This window comes from Colletotrichum navitas (assembly GCF_030913465.1).
Source record: "Colletotrichum navitas strain CBS 125086 chromosome Unknown LY79scaffold_10, whole genome shotgun sequence".
NCBI classification, from domain to species: domain Eukaryota; kingdom Fungi; phylum Ascomycota; class Sordariomycetes; order Glomerellales; family Glomerellaceae; genus Colletotrichum; species Colletotrichum navitas.
The window spans coordinates 665580-687099 of record NW_026850556.1 but is presented as its reverse complement, the minus strand read 5'-3'; the positions used below and the strand labels follow the sequence as shown (position 1 = coordinate 687099).

General features: G+C 52.4%; 4 protein-coding genes across 4 annotated transcripts; 2 read left to right on the top strand and 2 right to left on the bottom strand.

Moving 5' to 3' along the window:
• Positions 1-6516: 6516 nt before the first annotated feature.
• LY79DRAFT_37460 (SWIRM domain-containing protein) lies at positions 6517-8082 on the top strand. Its single transcript, XM_060552847.1, has one exon. The coding sequence runs from the start codon at positions 6676-6678 to the stop codon at positions 7957-7959; it is 1284 nt and encodes a 427-aa protein (XP_060417815.1). The 5' UTR covers positions 6517-6675; the 3' UTR covers positions 7960-8082.
• Positions 8083-11746: 3664 nt separating this feature from the next.
• On the bottom strand, positions 11747-12256 carry LY79DRAFT_543336 (uncharacterized protein). Its single transcript, XM_060557038.1, has one exon. It carries the CDS (start codon positions 12035-12037, stop codon positions 11858-11860), a length of 180 nt encoding a protein of 59 aa, XP_060417814.1. The 5' UTR covers positions 12038-12256; the 3' UTR covers positions 11747-11857.
• A 1472-nt stretch (positions 12257-13728) lies between these two features.
• On the top strand, positions 13729-15783 carry LY79DRAFT_587787 (transcription factor SPT8; the record flags this gene model as incomplete). The annotated part of the gene is made up of 2 exons (XM_060560818.1): positions 13729-15497; positions 15552-15783. 2 exons carry the CDS (start codon positions 13729-13731, stop codon positions 15781-15783), a joined length of 2001 nt encoding a protein of 666 aa, XP_060417813.1.
• A 19-nt stretch (positions 15784-15802) lies between these two features.
• LY79DRAFT_37408 (alpha glucoside transporter) lies at positions 15803-18303 on the bottom strand. The gene is made up of 4 exons (XM_060552846.1): positions 17514-18303; positions 17452-17461; positions 16637-17395; positions 15803-16583 (listed from the first exon to the last, which is right to left on the bottom strand). The coding sequence occupies exons 1-4, from the start codon at positions 17889-17891 to the stop codon at positions 16042-16044; spliced, it is 1689 nt and encodes a 562-aa protein (XP_060417812.1). The 5' UTR covers positions 17892-18303; the 3' UTR covers positions 15803-16041.
• Positions 18304-21520: the final 3217 nt, after the last annotated feature.

Here is a 21520-nt window from a genome sequence, read left to right as displayed (position 1 = left end):
CGAAAACCTTTGGTATCCTTCATGTCCTTGTGGCAAGTAGGTGAACAAAGGCGAGGGTTGGCCAGCTACTTAACCCATTCGGCGGCGAACAAGCATTAATTCCACCCAAGCCTCGGATAATCCCACCCACCAAACCCAAAGCTCTCGTGCTCGAGACTCTAGAACGAGACGTGAAAGCTCCGAGGTATTAAGTCTCCCACGCTTTTTAGGCCTTGATGTTGGATTTTCCATCATGTACTACTCACCACATAATATATTGAAATGCGCGTAGAGCTGACAGCATACTGGGTCGGGGAGCAGTGGGATTCAATTCTTATTCAACAGACTATAGGTTACCAAGATCTGTTGGGTTCCCCTTGGGCTGATTGTGCTGAACACATCCTCTCTGTGCTGCTCAGAAGATGGTCAATCCCCTTAGGACCAGCCGAAGAGCAGGCCATGTGCCTTGTGTGTCACCCCATTCCGGCTGATTCGGAACGCCTCGGGCAGGAATTGAGATGCATCCTGCTCCTTAGACGCTGTGGGCGGCGCTTTAGACAATTGCACCGACGGAAGATGTCTTCTTACTGAGTGGCTCAGCTAGGCTTCAGCGATGAACCCACCGCTTCAAGGCGGTGCCGCTCGTTCATCCGGAAAATTCGGGAAGGGGGCTTGTATCGCCCATTCCGTCTCCAGGCTTACAGAAATCTAACATGTCGTCATCTCAATGGGGATGGCGAAGGATGCTGTGCCCCGCCATTGGGGATTGGGCGATAAAGTCCGAGCAGCCCAGGTTCGGCGGTCAGCTGGAAGTGACCCGATGAGCCTGGCGTGTTGGATGCCAGACAGCTGAAGGTCGCGCAAAGGAAGGGTGAAATCGCATCTGTGAGCTGGAAACTCACATGCCCTCACCCACCCCTGTTGGTCACCGAACCCCTCGCCAACAGCTGGACGCATGCTCAATACCAGCCTCGAGCAAGAATGAATTGCTGCAGCCGTCATCATGCGTATCAGTTGTACGCTGGGATTGAGCCGGCGGATGGGGAAATAATTGCAAAGAAGCCATGACAGTTGTGACTGTACCGTCGTTCAGCAACCCTCAGGCTAACAGAGGAGTGGATGATGGCGGAAGAGGATGTTTAGCATGTTTGGTGGAAGCGCGAGTTGTTATAAGTGAAGGTGATCTGGATTGACTGCGATCCAATGCAGGGCCTGGCTGTAGCTAGAGTGATCTGGGCTCGCATTTCATGAGCGGGACTGTCCTGTAAAGAGCATCTGATGCCAATTCGCCTGGGGGTTTGAACTGTGAGCAACTGTTTCCGGCAACAGGATGGAATCCATCGAATGTCGCAGAAGCGACCTTGGTTACTTCAGTCTACCAGGTCCGTCCGCAAGCCCTACCTACCCTAGGTACGCTTAAAGCAGGCTGTGAAGAGGTATTTGCTTATTCGAACTACCACGACGCGGATGACAGAATAGAAATCGCCTTGCCTTTCTTGACCGAATGAAGACCTGCGAAAATTACTAGAAGGCGGGAGTTGCAGATTTGGAAGGGCGAAAGGAGGTGGGGGGGGGGGGGGGGGGGGGGGCGTGAGCGTACCTGCCTACCCAGCTGTCGTACCGATACTTACAAGTCTTGCAAAACGCAGGGAAAGGGATCTGGGATACCCAGGTACTTGGCAGACAGCTAGGTAGACACTCGTACGAAGTAAAATACCATGTCAGGTATCTTACTCTGACAATCATCCCCCTACTTGTTTCAGTAGCGAGCATTACAGTACCGGTACTGTTTACCAGCCTAGCCAGCTGGGCTGCATGGCAGTATTACATAACTGGGGATTTTATTGTCCCACTGCCACCCTGTAGATGGCTCATCCTCACGTCTTATCGATAAGTGGCGATCACGCTAAGCTAGAGCGGGGATGAAGTGTTTCGGCTCAATGCGCAGCAAGACCAACGAGAGGCCGCCTTTTCGGTTGCTTTCCCATTCTCCATCGTCCAAAGTCGCTTTCCTTGTGACTCACACACACAGCACCCTTTGCCAGACCTGCCACCAGTGACCCAGCCGGATTAGGCACGACTGGCGAACTGATGAGTTTGTTATTTCGTAACTCTACGTACATGGAAGAGTCGCTCGGCCGCGCCCTAGCCCGAATCCAGTCGCCTCGCTCCCCTTTCTTCACAGTGTACCTTCTTCTCCCACTTGTACATGGACTTGCACTTGCACTGTCCTCTTTGGGACTGCACAAGCACTCTCTGTCCATGCATGTGTCTGTCGTCGACTTGTACGACTTGGCTCCCGTCGCATATGGGCTCTGATGCTCATTAAAACGCAACCTCTCGACGTAAAACGTATGGCGGATTTCGGAAGACCCAGACCAAATGATTCATTCATCAGACTCAATGCCAATAGCATGGGCGAAACCGGAGGCCGCCCGGCACCAATTCGCCTCTTCATGCCGGTTCAGCTTCCCTCACCGCATCTCACCCATTTCTTCTCGTCGTTGACAGCCTGGGCCTCGGGTGCCACTTCGTTAAGCACTACCTACTCCTTCATGTTCTTCATGTGGTTGGTGGCGCCAACTTGCCACCCGTTCTCAGGCGGAGCAAGCTGAGATTGACGTTATCTACTTGTAGGCAGGCGACTGGAGTACCGGTATTTGATGCGCCTTGGGGCGGTCAATGGTCTACTCATTGGTCAATTGCTCATCGTTTCCCCGTCGCCTCTCATGCTTTACGTGCAACTTGTGTCATCCCGTTGCCGATTGCCTTGCCACGCTTCCTGCAGCGACTGGCATCAAGAAACTCTGTCTAGGCCGAATCGATGGATTCCACCCAGGGACAAGGGCCAGCGAGCCCGCCTTACGGCTCCCGTTCACTAGCTCGTTGTCATCCACCCCGGCTACCTTGCTCGAATTGAATTTGCCAACAATGTCGCTCTGCTCGCCTGCGGCCGCATCACATATCGATCGTAATTGGCCTCGTCTACGCTATGCCTCGCCGTCTTGCGTGGACTGGATCTATATCACTTGGGATGTGCACTTGGCTGTTTTCCCATTGTTGTCCTGCAGCAGCGCGTTGATCCAATCTGGAATTACACGTGTGGTCATCGAATGCGGCTTTGCTCCCAATTGGGCTGTCTGTGAGACAACTGGCCTCTCTCGTTGGCGTCGCGTCCATGTTGTTCTTTTGCTTAAAGGAGCGGTTTCGCGGAAAACAACGCAAGGTACTTTCGGTCAGCACGTTGGAAGTCCGAGAAAATGGGTTTCAAGTCAAGCATCTCATGCGCTTCGTGCACTTGTTTGGGCTTCTCTACCGCTGGTTCAGCCCCACTGGATTCGCTGTCTATGTTCAGTTGCATGACCATCAGAGAGGGCAGAGAGCCGTGGCCGTAATTCATCGCAACTATGTTGCCTGCCGACGAGTTTGGTGATTACCGTGATTCTTTGACACACAAGCACCGCAGAAAGTTGGGTTGGTAGTGTTAAAGGGGACTTGGACAATTCGTTCTCTGTCCCGAGCGTTCTGGTATCTGTGGGAGGCTAAGTAGCTTGTCACCTGGCTTACAAGCCTGAGGCGGTGACAGGAGGATATAGTACATTGCCGAACCGGCTCACAAATTCCCACTGGCCGCCTTTGAAAGCAAAACGATACTTCAACTTGGCTTCTTTTCTCATGCCGGCCCATATTATGTTCATCCAGACTAGGGCAGCCCCCCCGCCCACCCCGCTGAACCATCGTCAATCGCGGCGTCGCCTCCAAATCCAGCCGCTACAGCACTGCTCTACCTTCTCATCGCCACGAACGGCAGACTCTGGATTCTGTGCTCTACCCTCATAGCCATAGGGGGCCCTTGTCTTGGGTATCGGTTAGGTATCGATCCAGGGAATCCCGCTGCGACGGTACATCAGAGATTCTGCAGCTAGAACGGACCCATCTAGCCAAAGGTAGTATTAGAGCAGTCAGCTTAAGGGTGTCCCATACTGTGTTCCAATGCCCATAAACTACGATGCTGATTGGTCGTCGAATGGGTGAACAAATGACTTTGGTTTGAGACCTAGATTGCCAGATGAGAGACAACCTGTCACCCGCCCACCCCTCTTGGCACACACTCACACACACTCACACGCGCGCGCGCGCACCCACCACGCAGCCTGCCGTCAGATGCACTGTTCGTCGGTTCATTCTGAATAGGCAAGCTTCAAAGTGTTGACCGTTTGTTGTGGAGGGGTAGGTGGGTGATTGCTTGGACGCCATCATGGGGGATTGGGATGATGCGAAAACCGGTGAGCGTGTCAGCATCAGGTAAGAGCGAAAGGACGCAGTGATGGACAGAGACAGTTCTGTCTCCAAAAAAGAGGTGGTCAATTCATACTTGAAGGGCATAACTGATTGTCAATGCCAACGTAGTATGGAGGCTTGCCTCTCATCTGTTGACCTGGTACCACGGTTATTGAACATTGAACTGGATGAGTCCGGCATGCTTTGCTTTCTTGTTGATCGCATTTCTGTGGCTCGATATCTGTCGACATGGTCGTCATGAGCCGAGAGCCAACCAGGAAAGCGGTAGCGCTGTGACGGCGGCTTCTACACGTCGAACCAATGGAGGGGCAGCGGGGGAGGGGCACAGCGGCGGCACGGGCTCGCTATTGGGTCAATTGACGGCGACTTTTTGTGGCCGGCTTTGTTCGCAGCACCCACAGGAGTCTAATGTACATCTATTTTCCCTGCATGTATACTACATGGGATCGGTACGGATCCTTTAATGCCCAAAAATACTTACGGCAAGTCCCTGTTCCTTTCATTTTGCCTTCTCTTTCTCAGGCCGGCCTAGACTGTACCAACGCTACAGTGCCTTATCATCTCTGTACTTTGTACCGACGACAACTCGCAGCAGCATTAGAAATACTAATCCCACCCCCTTGACCCTCCTTGTACATAATGTAGACCGCCACGCATGCCTCCTGTGTGGAATCAGATAGTAGGGGAAGACGACAAGAAGGAAAGAGAAGGGGGTGAAAACACAGTGAGGTCCGAGAAGCCGAGACGAAGGGGAAAGACTGTGACAGTGATAATCGCACAGTCCAATGGACGCGGCATACATAGATAGGTAGCAGATAATGGGCGGGGGTTAAAGCAGCATACTGCCGCAACGTAGTAAGTAGGTAGCCGAAGCAAACCACAGGGACCCGAATTGGTCCCCCCCCCCCGCGTCATTGCTGGTTGTTTTTTCTTCTGACAATAAACAAATCAATTCCACGCCAATTGAGTTATGAGGTGTGGCTCAGTCTGACTGGGCTGGGCAGTCCGCAAGGCAACAGCGATATCTCGCGTCGCCGCCGCCGCCGCCGCTGCCAACAGAAAGGGGTGTGCAATTGTGATCCACAAGAAGGGGGTGGTTTTATCGGAAAATGGCCCAACTGGCAGGCATGGGGCGGGTGTGTGTGTGCAGGGTATGATCAGCGACGGGTGGGCAGGTGTGAGGGGTGGTGTGTGGGCGTGGCCCTGTCGAGTGACTCTTCTCTGTCCCAGGCAAAACCAGAACCAAACCAGGAAAGAAGCAGAGGGCGGTCCCACTTTCCACGTCGACGTCCGCGCTTCTCCCCCAGACTCTGCTCATTTTCACTCTCTCCGTCTGCCTCTTGTCACTGCCGTCGCTGTCCTACCGCGATCCTAGAGTTTAATGTACCTGGGTGGGTGGGTGAGTATGAAGTAGTCAGTGTACGATGGGCCTCTCCTCCGTCTCTCCCTCGCCCGTGTGCTGCTCTTGTTCCATGAACTTGTCCCCTCAACCGTCTTTCTGCATGGTACCGTATTCATAGATACTTCCCTTCACTGTGACACGCCCTTCCCACTCCCTTCTGCCTGCCCAACCTAACCTGGCGCGCCTGGCTATTGCCTGCCTTACTCGTCTACTCCTTCCTCCTCCTCTAGTCATCCATCATCCACTTTGCACCTGGCTTCTCCTTACTTCCAATCACTCTTATTCTTCTTCCTCCTTCTCCTCCTCCTCCTCCTCCTCCTCTACTTCTTCTTCTCACTACCCTCCAAGCCATCCTCATTTCCCCTCTCTTCTTCTCTTCTTAAAGGTTTTCCCATTTGCTGCCCTTACGCATCGACTTTTCTGCTCTTAAATGCGTGGAATCTCCACTTGGGTTCCATCGCCACATCGACACCGCTTACTTCTGCTGCTCCCGCCACCAATAGCCTTCACCACGATACCAATCCACTCCGTTGCTCGTGTCGCCAGTGTCCATCCTTATTGCCTTCTTGCCCCTACTGTGGCACGCTTTCATCCATTGTTTCGCTCTTCAAGTCAATGGAGACTTGTTGCAATCAAGCGCAAAAGTGACCGCGGATTGCATTTCTCACACTGACCACCCTCCTCCGCCTTGTTACTGCGTCAGCGCCCGACCGCAGTAAAGCGACACACTCCCAAGCTTCCCGCTGCGCACGTCATTATCAATTGGAACATAAACCCCCATTGACGTCCACACCTCACCCCACAAACAACCACTCTTCAATCACACTACTATCAAAGCCAGAAGCCCTTTCGAGCCTGCTGCTACTTTCGATTCATTCTGTGGAACGAGCTCCTTCTACCGCAGTCCATCATCTTCTCCGACTGCCGAAACCCAATTCGTTCAACTCCGATATCTCCATACTGCGGTGCCTCGCCACCGCCAACACTACAAGATGGCTGACAAACCCAACCAAACCGCCCCTACACAGCCTACGACAGCGGCAATCGTTGACACAACCCGTACTCGCCCAATTCCTTTTAACATCTCCAAGGTGCAGTCTTCTCCGACTGCGTCTATTTCTCAGACAATGGACCCCAACTATAACACGACGCCGCCGCAAGCGACCACGATGACTCGGGACACCAAGAAAGCTTTTGATATCAGCAACCTCATGTCTCCTCCTGAGCCATTGCCCTATGAAAGCTTCAACCAGGGTCAGCAAAATTCTGTGCCGATGTCTTCCGGTAAGCATCACGCACACGAAGCGACCAAGCCTAGCATGCCAATGTCGCCTCCTGTCTCGCCCTACATCACAGGGTCGAGCAATGTTCCCGTACCCGGAACACCAGCTAAAGATCCGATCTTGTACCCTCGCGACGATGCTGCTTCAAGTCCAACCCAGCCGCCTCTGTTCCCTAGCACTGAATCAATCGAGCACCGTCGCATCGTTGACGAACACATTGTTGCACGACCTCCTGGCCTTTTTCGCGAGGGCTCACCACCCCACAGAGAGGATTACGAACTGGCCCTGCAACTGAAGTCCCAGGTTATGAGACTGTTTGCCAACAAAAGGAAGTCATGGTACGAGAAGGAGCGGGAACAGGTCAGGGCAGACCGAAAGCTGAACCATGCTCGGTGGAACAGCGTCGTGCGATATCAGACCATCGCTCCAGCCAAGTCTATTCCTACCAAGGCAACGAAACCTACCCCGACCAAACCCAAGGTCACTTCATCTACCAACTCGAAGCCCGATCGTATTGTCAAACCCCAAGCTCCTCGACCTGTGCGTAGCAGCCCTCCGACTCGTCACATTCGCCGTGTTAGCGCCACGCCGGACCCTGCTCGTCGTGTAGTGGCACCAAACAGAGAGGACCGCGACTTCGCAGCTCTACCCGACTATTGCCCTCCACTATCTTCGCTACCTGAAAAGCCAAACTCATTAAAGGTGGACTGGAAGGGCGCTCCTATCGACCTCAGCGACGATCCTAACGTCCACTTACTCCACCCCGATGAAACCAGCCTCGCAGCCAATCTTCGGCTTGATTGCGCCACCTATCTTACGAGCAAGCGGCGCATCTTTGTTCGTCGGCTAGAATGTGCGAGAGTTGGCAAAGAGTTTCGCAAGACCGACGCTCAGCAGGCCTGCAAGATTGATGTGAACAAAGCCTCAAAGCTTTGGACGGCTTTCGACAAGGTCGGCTGGCTCGAGCTGAAGTGGATGAGCAAGTTTGTCTGAAGTTACTTCAGACACTATTTATCGCATGGATCATCTGGCATGGTTCATAAATCGACGCCGGTACATTGATACCTGCATGTTCGCCGCATTACGAAGCCTTCTGTCCACCTCATTACTGTTTACGATTCTCTTTACGGCATGTAGGCCACACGGCCAGTTCTCGTCCCTTCTTATTTCATATTTCGGTATCTTGCATTAGAGCGACCTCGGTTCACGACGGGCTTTCGGTTTCTTCTACATCCCCCCATGATTGCCAGGTGGGCTCACTTCTTCCTCCCGCAACGTTACTTCGCTCAGCACGGGCGGATCATGGTCTCAATTACTTTTACCTTCAGTTTTGGGAACTGCTCGTTATTCATTTGGCATCACTTCGGACGCAGCCTTCAAGACATCAGAGCATTAGGGATTACTACCATGATACCCGGAGTGCGACAGAAATTTGATTACCACAGTCATGTCACCCCCACTCCACGATATTTTCTTTTTGTTATTAAGCCTGGATTTTGTCTCTGCATTTGGGTTACTTGGATGTCATCATACCCCTCTCCCATGGCTAGGTTGGTGGATATTGGTTTGCAATGTAGGGATGGTCATCCCACGGTCGATGTGTTGCCGTTTCACTGAGCCTGCGGGTTGCGGTGGAAAGATTGGTTACTTACTTGGACGAGCGAGGGAAACTTGTCGTCTTCCAGCAAATCGCACAACGCAGGACATCTTGTAACGTACTTTGGCGGCTATTCATTGACACGCGCAGTCGGGCGATAGTTAGCAAGTCGAGTAAGGCAAATTTATACAAGATGTATTGCAGCAATAAGACAGCGAGACCTGCTTATTGTACGATGTTGTGAATATGCAGACGACGCGATAATAATGGGCTTTTTTTTCTTTTTCTTTTTTTCTTCTTCTATTTCCCCCTCCCCCTCCTCCCCCCCAACGGAGGCGATACAATAGTGTCGTCGATGGAATGTAGAAGACGTTGACTCAGCCCTACGGCGTCTCTCTGTTCTGCTTAGAGGGCGTGTTATTGGATGGTAAACCCCTGGCTTGCGACGATAGGTTTAGCGGAGTCACGGATCGGGTTGGTTGATCGACGACGCGCGCGGGATGCTCGGATCGATCCAGCGGCAGGGTAAGTGTCGATTGCTACACTGTCATGTTAGGGCGCAGGGGCTCTTTGGGAGTGCCGAGAGCTCGGCTCACCACGAGTCGCAGCGCAGTACGTAGTGGTCAAGTACGTAGTGGGTGCTCCACGCTTGCACCCTCACCTTCTCACCTGTCGTGCAATGTGGGGGTGGAGCCTTGATGGTCTGCCTCCTCTGTAGATCTACCCGATTCAGTCGAAAAGGGAATCACTTATGTAACTACATAGGGCAGGTAGGTGCCTGGGGTAGTTCGAGCGGTTTTTACTCCGCAGTATACCATCAACCGGCGAAACAGAATTTGAACGGGGTGTCGACGGACCAAACGTACATACAGAATAGAGAGAGACTTTAGGCATGGCAATTGCTTTAAGACAAGGTACACTATAATTGGAGCCGCTACTGTTTTGTCCAACATGAATCCACGTTCGTCTCGACTCCCCGCCGGCGCGCTTATATCAATACACCATGTTGACCTTGATGACAAGACTAAGTAAGTAGGTAAGTGGGTAGGTGCCTCGTGGATGTGTGAAGGAAAGAATCGACCTCCAAGAGGCTAGCATGGTTCCAGTTGTTACACTGTAGGCACGATTTCTTGGTCCTCCGCTCCTTGCCCTAGTCCCACGTCACCATGACAAGAATAAAACAAAGTGAGTGTCATGCCGCTGGATTGCGCAGATTGCTTCATATCACCATGAGAATTTTGTGAACTGCTTTGACAAGATAATCTAATCCGTATTACATTTCAAACTTACTCGGCCGCACGTGAACTGCAACCCAGTAAACACAAGAGGGTGAAACTAAGTAATAGCACATTGTTACTCTACGGGGTTATTGGTAAGTGTACGCGGTTTGTTGAGCTACATCCGCTAGCGTTTGGAATGTCCATGCAAGAGAGGGGGAGAAGGAGACGGAGACGGAGAAAGGGAGGGGCGCTAAGGGGGGAGGATCAAGTTCCTGGCCGCTTGTTGCGTGCACTGAAAATCTCGTTTCCGCTCCACACCAGAAAAGGCAAGATAATGTTTCTGCCGCAGCGGGTGTGGCCCCTACCATCCTGGACGCCTCGTGCGCGCATCGAGGAAGGAAAGTGAATGGTGTCTCTTCTCACCTTAAGGACAAGGGGGGGGTGCGGGTAAGGAGCAGAGGTTGGTTGGAGGCTCGATTTTTTTTTTTTTTACATCGGGTTACGCCTGAGAAAGTAGTCATGGCCTGAGGCATGACGGAAGGAACCAAGACCTTCTTTTGAAACCGAGGACAGAGGCATCCGGTATCACGCACGATAAGTTATCGATAAGGTTATGCAACCGTCTTGCAGGAGAAACATCATCTGTCCGAGCCGACCACTTGATATCCTTACCTGCTTGTGTTAAATCACAACGCTGCGTCATGGTCCGTCTCTTACGTTTCGACTCCTTGCTGCCGAGAAATCGTTGTTCGAAGCATGCCCACGGACATTGATTGTCTTAGCCCAGTCGAATCTTCCCAACGTGCATCGACATTGAGTCCCTTGCCGTCTTCCCCTGTCTACCATCGAGTCGCTTGCACGCCCATCCCAATCAACTTCGACTTGTGTCCTTTGCTTTCATCCTGAAGCACGCAATGTACACTGTTCGTCCTTCGAGGAGCATCATGGGTCACTAAGGCCTATAAGGCCCTCCTCGACACACTGCACCGATGACCCAGTCCTGATGGAAAGCTTGAGGGGCGTCTGCGCACCGTTGGTCGTGGATCTGTCTGTGATTGTAACACTGAGCTCCGATTGGCGAAGAGCGCTGTGGATTAAGCTCAGGAAGCAGTCATCGTCGAAACTGGAATGGTCATCTCGCTGGTGGCACTTTTGATCACATATCGAACCGTGATGCCGGTCTTCCGCCCGCAGTGCATCCCGTAACATCCTCTTCTTGCGGATATCTCCCATTCATCTGGCTTCCGGATGGCGTCGGCGTCCTCCTGACATCGGGTTGCCTCGAGTTGTTTGACGGCCATGTCGATCTGCCTGACAATGGCACGAAGAGCCGGCTTGATCGACACGACGCTGTAGATGTCCATGAATAGCGCTGCTCTAACCGGAAGAGAAATCACAGAGTGTTGTATATAACTATCTCGAAACCGCCGGCATCTTTCAGAGGCACGCGGACGCTTTGATGAGACTCTGAGGGGAGTGCGTGGTCACCAAGTCTAGGAACGAAAGAATGTCTTACGACCTGCCCACTCCGCCGAGACGAACAAAGTTGATGCCGAGCTTTTGACAGCAGAGCAACAGCTCGTCGGCGGTTTCGTTATTTTGCGCTGTGATGAGAACTGGTGCGCAGATTGACTGTGTGCCCAACAGAACCTCGAGGGCCGACATGACAGCGATACCAACAGATGAAGTATAGCAGGGCATAACTGCAGGTCGACCGATACTATTTGAGCTTCTGGCTAGGGCTTGTCAAATGGCACTTTGTGAATTGATCAACGTTGGTTCTGCGACACTCTCGGGAGTGGTTTTTATTCATCCTAAGCTGTCTCCTCGAACCCCTCCCTCCATTACTCACCCAAAGGCCCCGTACAGCTTCGAGCGCGCTTCAACCGTGAAGTAACACTGGTCGGGCTGCAGAAGGTCAGCGGTGATCTCGGCATCCAACACTTCCAGATTCAAAGGAGACGGCGTCGTTTAGCTATCTATAGGTTCATTGTAGCGGCCAGGTAGCACCGCCACAGCGCATCACGTCCGGAAATTGTCCGACCCAAGGGTGAGGCCACGATCTTGCATCGGATCAGACGTTGGGAGGCAGGCCAATTAAAGAAGTGTCGGGCTTGTACTGCGGAGAATTGAATGAATCCCGACGCCGAGTAGGAAGACCTGGGGATACAGACGTTAAGGAGGTTCTCTCTGGGAAATCTAAGCCGCCTTCATAACCACCTCGGCCAGAGGCAACTCGGGCGTACAGTACCATTTCTTTCTAGCTTGCAAGAGACGGGTGATGATCTTAGCTAGGTTCTGATCCTGTAAGGAAGTGACAATGAGCGGAAGAGACGTGAAGAAAAGGGGCGAGAAGCAAGTACGATGGAATCCGACTGGTACTTGAAATATGCCACAAAAAAAAAAAGATAACAAAACCTGGGAAACTGAGTACGAGAGCGTTGCTGAGGTAGGGTGGAACGGAAGATACTGGGTAGATCAAGATTGAAGTAATGATGAGATTTTCCCGTGTGCGAACACGCCTTAGTGACAAGGCTCCACCGATAAATTAATTAATGTAGTGTCTTTTGATACGAGTCTGGTACATGAAGACGGTGGTTAGGCTCTAGGAAAGGCTGCTGGAGAACATGGGAAGATAAGAAGGACAAGTAGTGTGGTGAAGGCACTCGTTGAGTCAGTTGCAAGGGAGATTCGACAGAACCAGAAAGTATTGTAATTTGGACCCCTAGGATGGCTCAGCCCAGTAATAAGAAGGCGAATAATACAACACCGGAGAACCAAGAGAAGTTTGCGAACAATTATAGTTGTGATGAAATATAAACCATAACGGTATAGTAATCACTCGTTCACTGGTCAGACTTGATTTGATAAAACCCAGCATATTACGGCTTGTCAACCCAAACGGTTGTCGAGAACATCATTGAGGGCGGCATTGCAGACTGGCTAGGGCCCTGTGACAGCTCTTATGTGGCACCTGGGCCTAATTGTATTTGTCTCGCCCAGTCAATCCAGTTTTGAGTACTTTGAAGGAATGGCACAAGAAGCTTCTTGTCTTGTTGTTGGTCGATCCCATGATTGTCGGCCTGCACATGGCGCACCTGCTGGAGCGGAGACACCGAGCTGGCTTCATGTTGATTTTGTTTGGAACAGCAAGTCGTATTCCAAGAGAGAGGGTTTCATTCGATGCAAAGAACCCGAGCATTGGCTGATGGACAGATAGATGATTGTTCATACCTAACATCAGTACAAAAAAGAGGTTTGCTGGGATAAGATGCAAGAGATGTCACCCGTTTTTCGGTGGGAACGAACGGCGCCCCCTCTTTCAAACGGCACCGAAGTTCAGCCGGACCGGGCCCCTCAATGCGGAATCTTCGGTAGGAACTGCGGCCCCGGGTTTGTTTTCGCGGATGATGAGTGAGTGGGATTCCAAGGGATGCTAGTGTGGCTGGGTTCTGCAACCTTGCAAGCCCCCACTGTGTCACTACTACGGGCCCCCCAGTCACGTCGCGCGACCTTCAGCTTTCGCGACGATTCCATGCGAGTTTGCGCCTCTGCCACATACTGCCTTCACCACCGCATTGTTGCCGGCATTCATACAACCAGCTCTCTTCTTTGGAATTGGTTGGACTTGTGCGACCAACGCAAGTAACAGTTGCAATCGTAGTAGAGTATCCCCACTGTTGAGCCTATGCGCAAAGCCGCCGACATCGCGACCTCTACGGAACCAATTGCGCGACCACGCTTCGTATTGCATCCAATCTCACAGTAACTGCTCGACTGTTGTTTACCAGGACCTTCTGCCATGGACGACGATGATAGAGGCACGCTTGGACGATATGCATTCATCCCATATCTTTGCTAGCCTGCTAACGCAACATAGATTCCAACGCAAGCTCCGAAAATGACCCAAACGAACAGAATGACCAAAACGATCAAGACGAGGTCATGGAAGACGTAGAGGATGCTGATGGAGACATGGAAAACGATGATGACGATAACGATGATGAGCAGGAGGATAACGACCGTGAAGAAACTGGAGACGACGCGCAAGAGAAGGGCGACGAGGCAGCGGCACGTGATGCAAGAGAACCCTCCAGAGCAGGGTCGGCAGCCGCGAGGGCATCTCCAGAAGGCAAGGGCAAATCCCCAATGCCTTTTTCGAGTCTTTTCCCGACCGTACGACCAGAAGCTGTCAGAGCCCGACTGTACGATATCGTGCCGACGATGGCCGCCCCCCAGGCAACTAGTATCAATGCTATCGCCATCACGCCCGACCTTCGATACTGGATGACGGGAGGATCTGACGGCTACATCCGAAAATACGACGGCCCGGGTACAATCAACGGCAAGCAGCTTTTGACAGTTGCGCAAAGGCACCCGTTCGTCGATAGTGTCGTCAAGGCGGGCATCCTCATGTCGTACTGGGAAAATGAAGAGCCGGGCCCGCCCAACCCTAGAGGTAATGAGGAGCATGTGCTATCCCCCGTATACTCCTTAGCCGTTCACTCGCAAGCCTTGTGGCTTCTGTCCGGCCTGGAATCAGGTGGAATTAACCTTCAAAGCGTAAGACACGACGAAGGGAAACGCATTACATGCCTGCAGCAACACACCAATGCCGTTAGTGTCTTGACATTAGCACAGGACGAGAAGAGTGTCTTGAGCGGCAGTTGGGATAAAAATATATACGATTGGGACTTGCATACAGGAGGTGTGAAGCGGTCATTTGACGGCAGCGGAGGCCAGATTTCTGCCATTGAGCTTCGCCCAGTCAATGGAGCACCAATTCCTGCCGAGGCGATGGAGGAGGACATCAAATTTGACGCAACGTTTACCTCGAACAACAACAAGCCCCTACAGAACGGCGCCGCGGATGCCGCGAACGGGGCTGACGCGTTGGCACCCGCCACGTCTGGTGAGGTCGCCGAGGGACAGGCATCGCCCGCGCATGAGTCGCTCTTTGGTGGCAGTGACACTGGATCTCTTTTCGGCGATAACGTTGCAGGCAACTATGGCGGTGATGACGATGATGAGTTCTCTAGGGCAATGGGTGACATGGGAATGCCCCCCCTTCACGACGGCTCTGGGCAGGATGGGGGCATGGACCATTCGGCCGACATTGACATGACCAATGCGTTCAACGCCGACTCGGCCTCGGCACCAGCCCCTCAACCTCGGGGGAGCAGCAGCCCGGAAGCTTCAAAGCATCTGCCCCCAGCACTGGCTCCTGACGTTACGGCTCCGGACCGTCCCTCCACGCAGGATGGTGCAAGAGATGCTGGCGTACAGCTTCCAGCTTCCGACATCCCGGAGGTCCCCCCAGTGCCTGAGGCACAGATAGACGACCCAGCACCCGGATCACCGTCTATGGTCTTCGCATCAGAGCCCGCTGTTCCAGCCATGGATCCCACCCAGTCAGCCGATACAATATTTTTCTCCGCAGCCATCGACGGCACAATAAGACTGTGGGACCGGCGTGTGCAAGACCCTGTTGCCAGGATAAGCAACCAGCGGGGCGTACCCCCTTGGTGCATGGGTGCTTGCTGGAGCCCAGATGGCAACTGGATCTACGCTGGTAGACGAAACGGAACAGTAGAGGAGTATAGCATCCACAAAGCTAGAAGTGGATGGGCCCCGGAGCGGACTCTCAAATTCCCGGCCGGTAGTGGAGCTGTGAGCGCAGTGCGAGCAATGCCGAATGGCCGACATCTAGTCTGGTAAGTTGAGGAAGCATGAGTCGAGACAGCGTATTCGGTCTAACATACAAACAGTGCCTCGCATGATATTCTCCGGTTGTACGATCTGAAAGACACGCGCGCATTCAAGCACTCGACGGTCCCCTTCCTGATTATTCCCGGCCCCCCGCGCGCCGGTGTCATATCGACGCTCTACATTGACCGGACATGCCGCTTCATGCTCTCGGCTGCCGGGACACGTGGTTGGGAAGGCACGAGCACTGAGGTTCTCATAGGATATGAAATCGGTGTTACCGAAGAAAAGTGATGGGCAAGTACTTATCCAGTATTTCGGTGGCGCAAAGAGAGATGGGAGTTGAAAACTGGTCTGAAATGACTACTATACTCCTGCTGTTCTAGAATAAGAGGTGGAGTCAAGATACAGCTTTCTTAGCAGTGCCAACACGATGTATCCATATTTTGTGTCGCAGGTGGTCCAGAAACCTTAGCGATCCCAAGAGCCAATATTAATACCCTTCTAGTAGTTCCAAGCCCCCTGGTTCGCTTTGTGACTCTTCATGGTCCGTCACTCTTGGTTGGCTGGAGTCATACCCTCAACGACGTAACCCTTGAACTTACGCGCCGGGACCCGCTGTTCGAACAAGATGTCGAGCTCTTCGTAAGTGCGCCCCGCTGTCTCGGGGACGCGGAACCAGGCCCAGACTAAGCACAGGGCAGCCAGGCCCCCGAAGAAAAACCCTAGCTTTCCCTGCATGTTTGCCTCGTCAGGGTTGATCATGTACGGTATAGCGACAGTCATGATGATTCCAAGGACTCCCTGAGCGGCTGTTGCAAGGGCAATCGTTTTCGACCGGACTCTTGTAGCCGAGGCTTCGGAGATGAGGACAAAGCAGATGGGACCAACGGATAGATCGTAGGCAAAGTTCCAGATGAGCATCAAGGACGACTCCGCCCAAGCGACGCCCTTCGGACGTCCCGGGACGCAATCAAGGATGCCGATGAGTAGCTGCAAGATCACCAAGGCGGCTAAGCCGGTGATATAGATGGTTCGCCTGCCGTAATGGATTAAGAAGTACCAAGATATGACGGTGCCGAGAAACCCGACGGCTATAATAATTAGTGACTGCACAACGTCACGCGGGCAAGGACTTGTAGCTTACCAAGGAACCCAATGGCCATATCAAATGCCTTATCAGTAGGCAGACCGGCTTGCTGGAAGAAGTACGTGCCATAGTTGATGAGGTATATGCCGCTAAGAACCTGGGTGCAGTAGACGCCAACTGAAATCTCGGTTCGTCTGAAATTGACACCCTTCAAGCAATCCTCATACGTACTGCCCGCTTCCAGCTCTTGCTCAAGTCTATCGGTCTCAACGATGAAGGCCAAAGAAGCGGCGATATTGACTTTGCTGGACGCCAGCTGACGGAGGCTTTTTTCTGCTTCGTCCATCCTGTTCTTACGGACCAGCCACCAGGGACTCTCCGGTACAAAGAGTAGGCCGGGTAAAATGACCAGAACCCAGAACCACTGGAGCGCGAAGGGGAGCGAGTACGCCCAGTGGGTATCAAACTTCGAAGTCCCCGCCGTCACTCCATTGGCCAGAAGCTGGCCTATGACGAAGCAGAGGTTGACGTAGGACGTGAGATGGCCACGAAGAGCCATGGGGCAGACTTCAGAGGCATAGGCCGGAGCGATGACGACGTACATACCCAGGACGAGGCCCCCAATAAGCTCGCCGACCAGCAGGACGGGCAATGACCGCGCGAAAAACTGTATGAACACGATACCGGCGGTGAGCACCACACATGCGGCGAACGTCAACTTCCTACCGAACCAGTCCATGGGGTACGCCGCGAACAAGGCGCCGACGACTTGGCCAACGGGGTTTCCCATGGACAGCCCGGTTTGCCATGCAGCGCCTGGGCAAGTAAGTCAATATTGTGAGCCAGTGGATCAATGGGGAGTCTCTGCATACTGATAATGTACTGTACAGCCAGTCAGTGGTAAGAAAACAGTTAACTGAAGTAGATGACTCACACTGCCTTCATACTCGTGCCCAAAATCCCGTTGAAATTGAGGTGTGGCGTAGAGGTTGCCTAGTAGTTGCGGGTCAAACGCCAGCATGATGACCCCGAGGGACACAAAAGCAGACCACCCAATGGCAGCGGGGTAAAGCTTCACGGCCTGGGAAAAGGTCAAGTTGTGTTCGAGTCGGATGGCCTCGGACAGGGTAGCATCTTCGGGGCCCGGCTTTGTGTCCAGAGCCACAGCGATGGTCTCGACATCTTTGGATGCCATTGCGGAGCTGGTGCTGTATGCTGGGCCGTTAACTCTGCGAAGAAGAGGTTGAATCAGATCGCCGGCTTCGACAGCAGCGGAAGAGTGTGGGGGAGACATGTTCGTCTTATTCCCCATTTACATGGTTGAATTAGTCTGGTGCGAAAAAGCCATGTCGTATCCAACGGTCACGGTATCAAGGCCCCCCTCATCGCCGGTCAATACCGGTTCGAACCCCGAATGGCTGGCCGTTATCGTTGCGATAGGATCTCAAATCCAGGGTCAAGGGCGGTTTGCAGGTCTCTGTGGAGATAAAAGAAGCCCCTGGTCGACGGGGGAGAAGCAGATTTAGTGGTGTGGTGTAGTGTGGTTGTATTGGCGAAGATGGACGAGGCCAAACCCACGAGCCAATCCGGAGATGAGAGCCTGGGCGCACATGCCGTGTTCCGGTTATCAGCGGGGGATGCATCAGCACGCTAAACCGCTATGGGCATGTTGGAGATAGTGGTATAAACGTTAAGCACGGCGAGTGGGGACGAAATCGTTGGGGAAGAAGGGGTGCGTATGACTTGGCTCGCCTTGTCTCTCAGAGCTTGATTTAACCGCCCACCCTGTCCCTTTTGTGGCTGTCGTCAGCGACTGCTGATTTAGACATCGGTGTCATCTCCAACGCCATGAATACTTCATGTTCACCAATGCCCAAGGCCCATTCGTGTGTATCTCAGCATCAGTGTTTTTGTCTTCCTGCTCTACTGAACTGCGCCCGCGTTGACTTCGTCTGCGTGATCAGTGTTTTTGGTGTCATCCGTTCGTTTCGTGGGCTCAAGAGACTAAGACCAAGGCTAGATCGGTAAATGGCAGTATAAGTGAATAGTTCCAGCATAATGTAAAGACACATACTTCGTCATGCAGGTTGGCGTTCTATACGCCTTCGGCAAGGTGCGTACCAAACATGGCGAGTAGTACTGGCCAAAGAGGACGGACCTGGCCGATGCTTGCCCGCAGGCAACGAGAGAGAAACCACATGGAAGTATATGATGCGTGCCAAGACCTCTCCTGGTGAGAACATGATAGGAATGGGAAGGACATCGGAACGGGTCTAGAGCCACGCTGTAATACGCAGGCATGATCAATATAGACTTATCGGGGCACATGGTGGAACAGATAACTCCAAAGGATTGCTACAATAAAATGTGTACAGAGTTTCAGAGCGTGGTTTGCCTCTTCAACTTTTGCTCAACCACGAACGGCCGAGGTAGCAATGAGTTGACTAACGCGCAGATAAATGTTCACGCTCGGTTGATATTCACTCGAAACTTGGTTTCAAGCCCTCCGATTCTCATTTTTGATGCTCTGTACCTGCCTGGGAGGGGCTTTATCATAATTTCATTCTTACTTTGCCGGGCGCTGTAGCCCACACACTCCCGAGGGCAGCGGAGCCTCTTGACTATTACCACATCACATTTCCGATTGGCTTCCTTACCGTCCTCCCTCTCTATCGACCGGGGAACAGTCAATGCGTAAATTCTAGACTTCAAGAAAGATTCTGGGTTGCGATTCATGCTCTTTATATACATGGGGCCGTCACCTTCAAGGCTTAAGCCGCGGCGGCTAAGATTCATCACTTCGACTAATATATGCGCAGAAGCAGAAGCCATCTCTCCTCTTGTTTTTCTCGGCTGAATGTAAGTACAATTGACCGCAACAGTCCATATTTTGATGATAGGCGGGTGGCCGAACTAAGTATTCAGTTGGACGTACGGAGGCCATTTGATGCCGGCTTATCCCCAAGAAAATAACAAACATGTTCTCTGACCCCGGTTTTGGCCTTTCCTTCCTTTGCTGATATGAGGTTGGGCCCCGATATAATCCCCAGTGAAGTTTCGCATGTACGGAGGATCTGGATTTTCTCGTTAGGCGAGGCTTTAACGCTGGATAATGTACTACGCAGCCTCGTTTACGAGTCCTCGCAGGCGGACAACATAGCTGCTGCTCCAATACACTCTCCGATTACGCCGGAACCCGGATCCCTCAAGACACTACGACTTCAGTTGCTAAAACCACCAAGAAAGGCGGATGAAAGGACAAGCGATGGGCAAGTGTCAAGCTGGTAATGTCTGCCTCTATACTTCTCCTACATCTCGGACGTGAACAGCCGTTCTCTTGCGCAACTTTCAGGACCCCACTGCGACATAATTATCTGTCTAGTAGTTGCTGCAATTGCGTCCCTAAGAGGGCACAGGGTGTATTTACAGAAAATACACAGCCCTATCTCAATTAGCTATTTACGGGGGCGAAGGGGTGCGGAAAAATAAAACCGAAAAACCCAAGTGAGGTTCATGGTATACGAAAGTGGTCATGAACCAATGTTCTTGATCCATTTCAAGTTTGAGGGCTCCTATCAGACTTGTGTGAGCTCGATGTTCCACAAGGTTTGCTAAGGAGATTCGGGGTCCTCATTGTAAGAGCGCTGGTGCTCCCCGTCACAGCAAGGCACCAGAGATGTCCTCAATGCCGTAGTCACTCGGGCATTAGGGTGGCGCTCGGTGGTGTATCTCAAGTTCAATATCGCGTCTTTGCAGTCGTCAGCGTCATAGGCCGGGATCAACTGTCAACAACCAAACACAAGGAGTATGTAATATGACTGGCACACACGCACTTCGATACTGGCAACTAATTTTCGAAACCGAACAACGGTCACTTCGATGTCTGGTTCATTGAGGTCAGAGACAGTCGAACACCGACGCTTCAGAGGTCACTCTGAAGGAGCGAGCCTTCCCCTCGCTTCCGCGACGCTGGATACGTTCAGCGAAACCACAGGCCCGTACGACAGCTTCTGAAACCTCACCCAAAGAGAGAAAGTAGCAGCAAATAAGTTATACTTGGGACAAAATACAAGCCTAAGTAATCACTCCGCCCGTTTAGTGTTGCAAAGACCTGCGCCGTAAATGAGGCCAGACAGCTCAATATGTGCGTGTCCAACACGGCCTAAGGTTTACATACGATAATGGCTACTTGCCATCGAACGGAAGCTGCTGGAAATGAGAGACACGGCGAAAGACTTACTTTGATGTGCAACACGAGCTGAGAATCATCCAAGTAGGGCCAAGGCAGCCCTCCAGATGACAGCTAGAGTCTGAGGGTGTGACATGATCTACAAGATAACCTAAGCCCATGTCATTTTGTGTCGTCATTGTGCCATAATATGCTTAGCGAATAGCTCAACTATTCGATCACAAGACGAGATGTTTGTCACCCAAACGCCGATCTCCGAGGAACCTTGTAAGCTGCTCAATGTTGAAACCAAACAGAGACCTCGCCAAAAGTGTCTCCCGTTTGGCAATCAATCTTGAATCCCCGCGTGGTAGTTCATAGATGAAAGGGTCAAGCCTTGACAATCAAGGAAACAGATTGCGCGTTGCCAGAGTTCGCCGAAGGGCTCGAGCCAGCACCAACCCGTTAGATCTACAGGTCGAGCGAGCCCCAGCCTACGCGTCCTTGTGCGAGGGATAGAGACGAGGCAAACCTCTAGTCTGAAACCCCGAAACCCCTAGAGAGCCGGACTCTTGTTGCTTTGCTGTAGCTGCGTCCTTCTCTTAAGATGTGGCTATCCGCAACCTTAGTTCCGCGTGATTAAGGACTCTCCGAGGCTAGGAGGAAGATCAGCAATACGTGGGCGATCATGGCCACTAACACTCCATAACAATGATTCAAGATCTTCGCGTCCGTCCCCCTCCCTTTGAGCGGGGCCCATTGTCGTGGAGTCT